This window comes from Apteryx rowi, unplaced genomic scaffold, assembly GCF_003343035.1.
Source record: "Apteryx rowi isolate R43461 unplaced genomic scaffold, aptRow1 scaffold_370, whole genome shotgun sequence".
In the NCBI taxonomy this organism is placed as follows: Eukaryota; Metazoa; Chordata; class Aves; order Apterygiformes; family Apterygidae; genus Apteryx; species Apteryx rowi.
Window position 1 is genome coordinate 830,789 of NW_020450197.1, and position 12,205 is coordinate 842,993.

A 12,205-nucleotide genomic window follows, 5' to 3' on the forward strand; every position below is an offset into this window, starting at 1 on the left:
TCTTCTTCTTTCCTTTTTTCTTTTTTCCTGCTCATTCTTTTTTTGTGCAATTTTTTTCCATAGTGCTAATCATATTACATGAGACTAACTCAAGTAATGAATTGCAAGTTTAATATTGTTTTATTCTCTCTTACTTGTAAGTACTTTTTACTATTACACTATGTTTTGTCTCCATTCCTGAGAAAAGTGATGGCCATTAGTGGCGATAAATAAGAGGAACCCTTTATTTAACATAAAAACAGATCTTTTTCTGTAACTGTGGTGCAAAGATATTTGTCAGTTGACATAGTAAAGATACTTATTGCATTCAGGGCAATTCAAAGAGGAGGAAAGCAAGAACTAAGAAGAATAAAGTGCTAAAGGCTGCAAAAATAAAAGAAGAAATAAAAAGTGACTCCTCTCCACCACCCTCAGAAAAATCTGATGATGATGATGATGAGGATAACAAGGTAAAGATGGATATTCAGCTGTTTCTGTTGTAAAGTTGAAATGCCTGAATGGCATTCCTCCAGCAGAGAACTTAATGTTGTTTGAATCCTTTTGTGGCAGTTACTGTTAATATTAAATAGGTACAGTCACATGGAAGATTATATCTATATTAATGTAATGATAGGCTTGTAGCTGAGGCATTATGATTAGGTTTCTAAATTATTATTTAGATAATTTAGAAATTGGGTATTTTAGATAATTTAGATAATAAGATAATGTTATAGTCTGATTACAAGTGTCATTGAGCAATTTCACGGTTCTTTAATGACTTCAGCATTGTATCTGCTAGAAGTGTAAATATAATGCAGCATCTGAATATAAAACTGCTAATGTGTTATTACTGCTTATACAGATTCTTCAGGTAGATTTTTTTTGTTCAGGCTTAGGAAAAAAAAAAAGTTTGACTAGAAATAACAGCATGAATAAATGATGTTTTGAGGCATACAAGTGAAAGGTCCTGTATACGTCATGACTTTCATTCTTCAAATGGACCACTTAATATTGTTACTTTTTATTACTGCTGTATTCTTTCAGGACTGTGTGTTCTACTTTTGTTGGGATTTTTTAGGTTTTCTGGTTTCTTTTACATTTATCTCACAGCAAAACCACTAAAGAGAAAAACTTAGATAAAGTTTAGGGATACATTGAACCCAGTTTTGTGACTTTGAAGGCAGTTGAAATAAATTGGTGTAAAAAAAATAAATAAATAAATAAATAAATATATATATATATATATATAAAATTAAAATCCTTCCTTCATGGTTTAAAATAAACTGAATTGAAGTAAATGTTTTACGTAACCATTTTAAATTATTACAAGTCATTGAAAATATATGTTAAGATAACAATGATCAACTCTTTCTGTAAGGGAAAAAATATTTATTCAAATATACAGTTTAAAACTGAGTCAGACTGAAAAGAATCATGATACATTTATATAAAACCATCAGTCTTAACTGAAGTGTTCCTATATACATTTAAATTATACTATGAAAAATAAAAAATAAAGCCAGAAAAAAAATTTTTGAATGTAGACTTGTTAATATTTTCATGCAATAATTTGTCTGGAATGTACAAACTAAACTGTGAGGGCAATAAAGTAAGGGCAACTGAATCACAAAATTAGGTAAATTAGGTCTTCAATCTACTTAAAATGTGTGTTGGACACTAATCTCCACCTGAAACAGATGGCACTGGCAGTCTGTCAATTGACTGGTATTTTGGGAAGGAACCCAGAATTTTGTCTCCTTTTCTATCTTTACTAACGAATGTTCATCATTTGAATACTGTTTTGTACACATAAAATAATTGCCCTTCTGAAAACTGGGCTAGACGCAGAAATAGGATTTAACAACCTAAATGCCACTGAATTGCCATAGAATATGCTGTATTTTAAAGCTCAGGTACAGTTTCTGTTTAATTGCTGTAACATTCAGGAAACACTTTAAGTCCCTGGGGTTTTTTTGCTGGGAAGTTCCCCCTAAATACTGAAGTCCTGGTTGGGCTTGTTGCTAGATACCTAATCTAGGTACTTTGTTGGGATTCATGTATTAGGCATTCTTTCGTCTGCTTTTCTGGAAGCCAGGATTCTGTATATGTTCTCCCAGGATGCATTTCAAATACCTTCATGACGATGATTCTTCCACTTGTACCTTTTTGTTGCTTATTGTTATTATAGTATTTTTCTGTGTCTGAAAGAATCTGAGCTTCTATGTCAGACCTCCTAAGTGAATATTATAAATGCCAGTAGGGGCATTCTGTGAGGTCATTCTCTCAGAAGAGATTTTGTTCGCCATGAAGTAATTAAGTGGGCCCTTCTCAGATGATCTGTAAGACTTTTTTTTTTTTTTTTTTTTTTTTTGCTTGAAAATCAGATTGATAGTGTAGCTGTTTGAAAACTTCTTGTGATTAGGTGAGGACTTTGTTAAGTGACAAACAATTTGAAGAAGGATCTAAACAATTGCCCTCCAAAACGCACAAATACTGCTTTTTTTTTTTTTTTTTTTTTTTTCTTCCCCCTGGACAAGAGGAGTTTGAAACTTTGTTCCTTGTGAATGTTTAATACATGATCAGTAAAGAGTTACTGGAACAAAGCTAACTAGGACAGAGGTCTTCTATCATCACCATCACTTGAGTGCCCCGACCAATCAGTTCAGTTCTGTGATGTCTGCTTCTGTATTTTTTTAGCTCTTTACAGCTTAACTATGTTTTACAGGGGCAGATTTCCTTGGGGATATGAAAGTTAAATGGACTTAATCTCTAACCCCCATTACTACTGCCCAATCAGTACTTGTTTTGTGTCACATCAAGGAAATGAGTGAGTGGTCCTCATTTTTCTTTGCAGCTGCATCCAGCTCTATTTGATAGGTATTAAATCTAAGTCTAAAGAAATTATATACAGATAAAAAGTATGTTTTAATCTGATGGTTACAAAACTGTATAGCTAGGAGCTCAGTTTGATGTGACATATATGCTTGCGTATTGCAGGATGAGATTGTTTCAGTGAAACATCTACATAAAAAAATAAAAGCAGAAAAAGAAAATGAAGAAAAGCCTGAGCCAGATATTGATATAAAGAAGGAAGCTGAAGAAAAAAGAGAGACAAAAGAAAAGGAAAATAAGAGGGATTTGAAAAGGGAGAAAAAAGAAAAAGAGGATAAGAAAGAATTAAAAGAAAAAGATATTAAAGAAAAGAGAGAAAACAAAGTAAAAGAATCCACACAGAAAGAAAAAGAAGTAAAGGAAGAGAAGGTAACTAGGTTTACTTATCTTATATAGCACTAGAAAAGGCCATCAGGTTTTTGTGAATGATTTTGAGTTGGAAAGGTATTTTGGATCATTTGTTGATCAGTTGTCATTTCACTGAAATCTTTTACATAATTTGAAGGTTTTTTTTCGCCACTTGCAACTGCAAGGACAGGCATACAAGATGGGAAATTACCCTTTGAAGATACACAATTTAGTGGGGCTGCAAGTGCAAGTGACCTAAGAAACTCATTTATTTCTTTTCCATTCTCTTTTTCCATGCTTCAGAGACAGAAAATAAAATATACCAGCATTGAATGTTAGGATATTTTTTCTTGTTATTAGTGAAGACAATGCAGTAGTTATGGTACTTGCTTAATTACAGAATAATTCCAAATCCAAAACAAAGTTTGCTTATTGGATTAATTTTCATATTTTGTTCTCAGGTAAATGAAACCAAATCTGAAAATAAAGAAAAAACTAAAAAAGTTCCATTGTTGGATACTCCAGTTCATATTACAGCAACTAGTGAACCAGTTCCTATATCTGAGGAGTCTGAAGAACTTGATCAGAAGACATTCAGTGTGGTAAGGCCCTTATTGATAACTTACTGTTTGCGCTTGATATACTAAGCGGACACAATTTCTGACGTTCTTTGTTCTGCCATTAGGCATTGTAATACAGATGATCTATTGCTAGTAAAATCTCAGATCAGTGAAGGTTATGGATACCATGCTAAAGTCAGGTTTGTTTTCAGGCCAGCAGTTTTATTTTGTTATTTATTGCAGCGTATGCAGATTATTGCACTGAATAGTTTTAAAATATGAATATTGATCCTCAAGAATAACTCACGTGTATACTGCTTCTTAAAGGACAGAAATTAATGAACCTTAGCACAGTTGCTGGAGTCTCTGGTTTGGCCTTATCAAATACCCCTATCTTCTTTGTAAGCTGACAAGAGAAATTAGGTTTCTAAGTTTCCCCCAAGTTTAAAGACTCACTGTTAGACACAAGAAGAAACAAATTTTAAAACCCTTAAAAATATCTTACCAGAGTAATCTATCTGATACTGAAAGAATATCAGTTAAATCAGTACTGCTGACTAGAACAGAATCAATATTGGAGGAAAAAAGGTAGGTAAGCTCAGTCTATGTGGATTTTCATAGGTCAGTTGGGGCATTTGGAAAGATGCCAAGGAGTTATTTTGAGCATCTACTTTTCTGCTGTGAATGTTCTATCATTCTGGTTTCAACAGCTGTCTGTTACTGCCAGGCAGGTTTACTGGGTCTACTGTGGTGTTGGCTGTGAAAAGCAAATTCTAGGATTCTAGTATGACAATGACCAGTTTAGGTTTGTTTGTAGTGTGTGGGGGGGTGTTTTGTTTTTTAATCTAAACATTGCAAGTGACTCATACGTGATTTCCAGAATGAGTCTCAAATGATTCAGGTAGATATCTGTGTGTGGCTAGGTGTCTGAAAATCACTTGATTTCCATCTACAGTAACACTTTCCTGATCACCATTACAGCTTTCTGATCACCTTTATACTTAAGCAGCACACTCTGTAAATTGTGGTTTAAAGGCCACTTTAAGCTGTGGCTAGTGCAATATGTAATGTAGTTGCTTAATTACTTAATGGCATCAGCCAGCAATGGAACAGCTTTAGTGATTTTTCTGAATTGTCCCCAGATGTTGACAAAGTGATAATGATGTTCTCCAAAATCCTTCATATTTTTTGATTCTGGATATACAGACTTGCCTTTTTCCCTTACAGGGAGCAATTCTAGTTTGGGTTTGTGTATTGAGCATTTTTTGGACAGGCCTTCTGTTCCGGAATGTATGTTCATCATTAGGTCACGGTCAGATGCAGTCTAATTAGCATGTTTAACTACTTTTTCAAATGGAAATTATTGCTGTAGATTGCTGAGGCCAACTCATTTGACTTCTTACGCCAGCGTGCATTTCATCTGTTTACCTTGCCATCGCGATTGGATAGTATTTCCAAGTGTCTGTAATTTAAAACATGCTAACTGGATTATCTGCATTTACTGTTAACGCATCTGAATTACAATGTGAAAATTCAAGAACACCCATATGAAATATATCTATGGGTACATGTGCATTTCCATCACTATTGTTGCTAATTTAGGCGTACCTAAACTAGCATTACCCTAGATAGCACAAGGTCTGTTAGGATCTGCGTAGAACTCGAGCTTAAACTCCTGGAAGAAAGAATCCTGAATGTCTGCTGAATGCCAAGTTTAATTATTGCAGAATATATCTATTTAAAATGTATTAAACATTCTTGTATTTAATCTTGACACTGAGTTTGTATAGCTTTCAAGATCCTAAAAAGTAAAATAAGTCCTGTCTTATATACTTGTGCTGAAAGTTATAACCATGATTGTAAAATCCAGTTGTAATAAGTTCTTTCCCTCAGAAAATCTTTTACATTAAATTAGTGCTTTCTTAAATCTTTAATATCTTTGTTGCATACGATCTAATGCTTTCATAAAGGAGTAAATTTCCAGCTGGATTTAAAATACTACTTTTTCCGAAGGAAACCTGTAGTAAAACTAAATTTTAAGAGCTGTGAGCGAAGCCTTGTGTTTCATTTGGCTTACAACAGTACTGTCTTTGCCTGTATAAATATCACACTAAAGGTGGGTCATGTTTTAGAATTTTCTTTTTTCTTTGAATAAATGTATTCCTTTTTTCCATTTTACAGTGCAAAGAAAGAATGAGGCCTGTCAAAGCAGCATTGAAACAGCTGGATAGACCAGAGAAAGGCCTTTCTGAAAGGGAACAGCTAGAACATACTAGACAGTGTCTAATCAAAATTGGGGATCACATTACTGAATGTCTAAAGGAGTACACAAATCCTGAGCAAATTAAACAATGGAGGAAGTAAGTTATTCTGTGAGATTTTTCTCAAAAAAAGGAAAGTCCACAATTGCTTCTATTAAACAGAATCATTTTTAATTATTTCTTATTTCTTATTATCCCTTTCTTGTAACTTTCTGCTGTTTTAAATAAGGACCTATAAAAAGAGATTATAAATGGCTTTGGCTTTTAATGGATTCAGTTTTTTATACTGGCATAGCAATGCATTTCATCCAGTAGGTGGAGCCATCTCACTTGCAACTAAAAGCAAACAGAAGACAAATGTGTTTAAAMAGTATTTAAAGTTTAGTGGAAAAGGGTTCTTATCCTTAAAGAATCTGTTTTTTTCAATTTTGAGGAGGTTTTATTCATGCTAAAAATAGGCCATTCTAAATTTGTGTGTTGACATTTGTATGATTTTGAGTTGCAGAATCCTTTATTCTTTTTAAAATATACTCTAGAATTAAATCACATATTAGCTATGACTTCATAAAAAGAGTTACCATAACATGTACTCAGAGATGTTTTTCAAAAATGAAAGAAGAGGTTTTTAAATGTTTTATGCATCTCTATGAGATAATAACTTCAAAAAATTAAGAAAAAAAAATTTTGTAAACTTGTAATATTCCCTTTTTCTGTTCCCAACTAATATAATTTGAGTTGGTTTTATCATAATGTGCACTTAAATACTTTGTTTGAAAACATATCCTGAACTTCTGTATAAAACACTCAGTTAAGTGTTTAATTTCCTTGCAGACTGTTGTCAGCATAGAATGCTTCTGTTTTTACTTATTTTACTTCAAAATAGTAGGGTGAACTGAAATATAAAAGCAAGATCCATGTCTCAAAGGCATTTTGGTAAATGTTATATTTCTTTTAGTGGAAATTCATAATACAGCTACTATAATAACTTGTAATAATGCTACAATACCATAAGCAGATTATTAAAATATGTATTTCACCTGTCTTTAAGATATATAGTGTAGTAATACTACATTTATTAAAGTTATATAGATGTCATTAGGCACACCATTGACTGTTGTGTCTACTTTTGCAAAACTAAGCCAATACTATAGTATTTAAATCATCACAGCGAAAGAGCAAATTGATGCTTCTTGAGCCTACGCACTTAAAATGTTTCTGAACTAAGCACTAAGTTGAACACTAATATTCTGTAGTCACTTTTAAGCACTCCACCTGTAAATTTGACTAAAAGAATTCTAGATTTTAGATCTGGTATCTGTGACTATAGGAGCAAACCTTTTCTTTAGAGTTTTGGCTTCTCAACAGCAAGAGTTGGTTTGTTCTTCTTTCTTCCTTTGTAGCATAGATACTCCAGATTAGGCTTGAATTTTTGGCCATGCCGCTTCCATCCTCTTTCAGATTTCTCGTTTGGTTTCCAAAGCTTTGACCAGGCTTTAGAATTCGGTGGGGGGAAAATCTTCTTTCTCTGATATTTTTAGGAAATGAGGCATGTAGCTTAAGTGTCTTGCACTGCAGGATATTTCAGGTTTGGAAAAAGCATTATTGAGTAGAAAATACTTAAATTTTTTGTCAGATTTCAAACAATCTTTCAAAAGACTTCCACAACAAATTGAAAGCTATGTTTTTAGGCGGTTTTACAAATCATGCTATTAACACAATCATTGTATTTACAACTTTTCATGCATTTCTTTGCACTCTGAAATCATTATGGTAAATATTACAAAGTGGTAAATTGTTAAAGGAATTCATTTTTCAAATGTTTGAAATGCAGCTAGGTAGTGTTTGCTATGCAGCTAGATAATATGCTATGTAGTGGATCTTAGAGTGATTTTAGTTTACCAAAGTACTGCTGAAATTTCACTTAAGCCCATGTTCTGTTGCATGATACAAGAATAAGCTAACATACAGAAGAATTATAAGCTCTCTTTCTTCTTCCTCAGAAATTTGTGGATATTTGTCTCTAAGTTTACAGAATTTGATGCCAGAAAGCTGCACAAACTGTATAAACATGCAATCAAAAAACGCCAAGAGTCTCAGGTAACATTTCCAGGCTCTCTCTAAATATAAAAATATACTTTTTAAGTAGTATAACTGTTTTATTAGAGTAACAATTTAATGGATTACCAAGAACAATTAAAAAAATATTACTTGAGGTACATTTTTGCACTCATAATAAACTAGCCACTTCTGGGGGGATATATTTAAAGTATTCAGGTGTAATTTTGGGTTTTATCAGTGACAGTTTTCGTACTTGTCTCTTTTAGCAACACAATGACCAGAATATTAGCAGCAATGTGAATACACATGTAATTAGAAATCCAGGTAAGAAATCTTACATGTATTCTTGTGCTGGATATCTTGGATAAGGTATGTGAAATAAAATAACCTTAAAAATTGTCTCCTAGAACTCCCATACTGCTAGATATCATAGGGATATGCTGAGTTAGCATAATTTAACGAGTTTGCTGATGAAATTGAACTGAGCACAGAAGTTGTAATGTCACTACAGTTTAAAAAAGATATTCCCTGAAGTCAGGGTTAGCAATCAGTTATATGGGATGTCTTTTATTCTTGACGCCATCTTTCTATGCTCATACACTTGCGTTTTTATTATACTTGCTTTTATATGGTGTTACATTATAACTTGGGAATATTCTAATGGGCTTACAATGAATATAATATATATTTTAGGAATACCACTAAAAACCTTTCATTAACCGGGTATACCTTTAAAACTGATGTTCATGCTAGAGCCGTCCATCCTTAGGCAATTCCTACCACTCTGTAATTGCTGTACTAAAGGCACCAGGTCTCTATTGGTTGCTCATTTGGACAACATTGATTCTCTTAATTTAAGAAGGATTTGGTCTGCAAGGCTGAAAAGTTAAGTTTCTCAGCCCTACACAACTACATTTCTAACTTGTTTCCCTCCTACTTACTTCTCAGGTTTCTCTGAGTTCACTCACAATAGTGCATATGTCTTTCAACTATTTAGATTTTGTCTCTGTCAAATTGTAATGTCACTTTTGCATTGTTTTAAATCTGATGTGTAGAAGTGCTGACTGAATTAGGCTAGGAAAAGGTTTATAGTCTATGAAACTTCCTTATAACCTTTGCTTTATTAAACAGATGTGGAAAGACTGAAAGAGAATACAAATCATGATGACAGTAGCAGGGACAGTTATTCTTCTGATAGACATCTATCACAATACCATGATCATCACAAAGACAGGCATCAGGGAGATGCTTATAAAAAAAGTGACTCTAGGAAAAGGCCCTATTCAGCCTTCAGCAATGGAAAAGATCATAGAGACTGGGATCACTACAAACAAGACAGCAGGTGAGTTGTTGCAGCAGTTGTAAAATCTGTTCAGAATTCCCTTCCTATTTTTATAATATGCTTGTAGTAAGCACCAAAGTGTCTTTTCTGAGGAAGGCTGAATTTCAAAGTAATTATATCTCTGTAATGYAGTTTTGTTGTACTGGCATAATTGCAATTCTTACTGTGAATCCAGTAACATTAACACAAATAATTTATTTTTCAGATACTACAGTGATAGTAAACACAGAAAGTTGGATGATCACAGGAGCAGAGATCACAGGTCAAACCTGGAAGGATGTTTAAAAGACAGTCGGCCTCATTCAGAACACCGTTCCCAATCAGACCACAGGATACATTCAGATCACCGTTCCACTTCAGAGTACAGTCATCATAAATCTTCCAGAGATTATAGGTACCACTCAGACTGGCAAATGGACCACAGAGCTTCTGGTAGTGGCCCAAGGTCACCATTAGATCAGAGGTCTCCTTATGGTTCAAGATCTCCCTTAGGACACAGATCTCCATTTGAACACTCATCAGATCACAAAAGTACACCTGAACATTCATGGAGTAGCCGGAAAACATAACAAAGACTGACATTTTCTGGACCCTCTTTTAGCCATATACAGTAAACTAACACAGTAATTGCCTTACATGACTTGAAAGATATGGACTGGATATTCTATCAGTAGCAGTATTGTTACTTCTTTCCAGGATGCAAGGTCTATTATCCCAACAGAAGAAAAATATTTTTGTATTTAAAGTTTATGCTGCACTGTGCTGCAAATGTTGTGGCACTTTTTTTTAAGAAATGGAAGATGTTTACTTTTACAGGGACCTCAACACTGCCCCATTCAGACTGGATCTTATTATAAAACTCTTCGTGTCAGAGTGGTTTTAGGCTGAACACAGTTTAAATTATGTTTGTTAATGGACATTTAAACACTGACCTGTGATCGTGTTTCAGGAAGGAATGAGGAGTTTGGTTTTTTTTGTTTTTTTTCTTAGAAAAGAACTCTCAAGGACTTTGTTCACTTTCCAAAGCTACTTGTTTACATTGTACACTGCGACCACCTTGCCGCTTTTCATCACAAGCTTGAATATTTAAATTCTGTACCTATACCTGTAAAATAGCCAGGATTTCTCCTGTTTGTGATCAGTTGTAATGCCTTTTTACAAAACAAAAAAAAACCCACAAAAATGGCTGTAAATTATTGTAAATTAATTAAATGAGGTTTTTCCCCTCTCAGGCTTATTTTGACTGTTCCTTTCCCCACCAACTCAGGCCTTCTTATCACGAGTATGAAACAAAATCAGTGTACTTACACTTTTTAATAAAATATCTTGATGGAATCACTGTTCAGAATGTAAAAATGGGGAAAGGGAACATTTTATTCCATTTAGTGCTTCTTTTTTTATTGAATACTTTAGATACATGTTTTTGTTTTTGTTTTCTATTAAACTGTCAGTGTTGTGATTGTTGTAATGAAATGGTGAGAAATATTCAGCTAAACTGTGCTCTGGAAAGTTTTTCAGGTGCATTGGTTTTAAAGAAGCAACGTTCAATATCTGAACACTTCAGAATCCAAATCAGCCAAAATTTATTGTAAATCCATTTGTTTTCCCTCTTTAACATGGGCAATAATGTCAAATGTGCTATGCAGCCAGTTAATATTTTAGCAGATTTGAATGACTTTATTAATAGAATTGTTACAATGCACACTGATTGTACATAGATAACTTCTATCTGACAAATTAAATTTAAACTAAAAGGATATGTGGGCTCTTGTAGTTTTCTGCTGGTGTTTTTCTACAGTGTACCTTTCTCATATTTAAGTATAAAAATATTAAACTCTTGTAAATACTAAGTTTTAATACACAACACGAAAATCAGGGAAGATAAACTTCTAGCCTAGCATTGTGTGGTTGAAGCCATATCTGTTGCTCCATTTTTTCCTCTTGTCTTACAATGTTGAACATTTTTYTCCCAATTAACCAATTGTATATAAAAGCATTAAAATCAAACTAAAACCTTTTCACAGAGTATATGTCTGCTAAGGTCTCATTGTAGGCACAGTCACAGCTTATTTTAAGTTAATATCATTTAGCCAAGTACACTTAAGCTACTTTAGTGTAAGCTGGGACTCAGCTAGTGCTTGTTCAGTTCTTAGCTCTTCATCTTCTCAGGATTGGGAGGAGTTTGTGTTGTTCTGCTTTTGCACTTAATTGCTGAAACAGTGTTTAACTGGTGGTGCCTAGCAAGGTTGTGCATGAGTGCTATGCATCTTCCTCTCCCAATGGTGAAAATCTAGAAGAGCATCAGCAACCACTGCCTTGTTCTTACTGTTTGGGTAGCGAGCTGGAGTCTTAGATCTGTCGTGATAAATTGAGCAGTCCCACCAAGTCTGGTTCACAATCAGTGCAGCCACATTAGCATGGCATTGTGGCTAAGCATGACATGACATGATATGACATGGTTAGACTGCATCCATTTTTGTTAAAGGCACCTCAGGTCTCTGACATAAGCAAGACAGAGAATATGCTGATGGGGTGACTTTGGTCACAATCTGTGGCAATTAGTGTATTTAGGTTGTGTTAATTTTTATTTAACTGCATTACAACTGTTTAAATTTTCCCCCTTTGCTTTCAATTAAGTTGTAAATATGAAGTTTGGTGGTGGAGATAGTCTCCCAGGTTTGCTGTCTCCACTGCTTATGAGGGTGACTGTTATGATATATATCTTATCCAGGAGAATCCGATATCCTCTGTAAATAAGCTATTTA

The 12,205-nt window shown here is 33.9% G+C and overlaps 1 protein-coding gene across 4 annotated transcripts in view; it reads left to right on the forward strand.

Moving 5' to 3' along the window:
- The window catches only part of CHD1 (chromodomain helicase DNA binding protein 1), a 51,756-nt gene extending 40,298 nt beyond the window's left edge, over positions 1-11,458 (forward strand). The window contains exons 29-36 of one of the 4 annotated variants that reach the window (XM_026073591.1): positions 312-449; positions 2,977-3,240; positions 3,681-3,821; positions 5,961-6,139; positions 8,041-8,137; positions 8,365-8,422; positions 9,230-9,440; positions 9,646-11,458. In XM_026073591.1, coding sequence (XP_025929376.1) covers positions 312-449; positions 2,977-3,240; positions 3,681-3,821; positions 5,961-6,139; positions 8,041-8,137; positions 8,365-8,422; positions 9,230-9,440; positions 9,646-10,009 — 1,452 coding nt within the window. In that variant the 3' untranslated portion in view covers positions 10,010-11,458. The remainder of the gene's footprint in view (positions 1-311; positions 450-2,976; positions 3,241-3,680; positions 3,822-5,960; positions 6,140-8,040; positions 8,138-8,364; positions 8,423-9,229; positions 9,441-9,645) is intronic. The other 3 variants (XM_026073593.1, XM_026073594.1, XM_026073592.1) reach the window with 3 other exon arrangements.
- Positions 11,459-12,205: the final 747 nt, after the last annotated feature.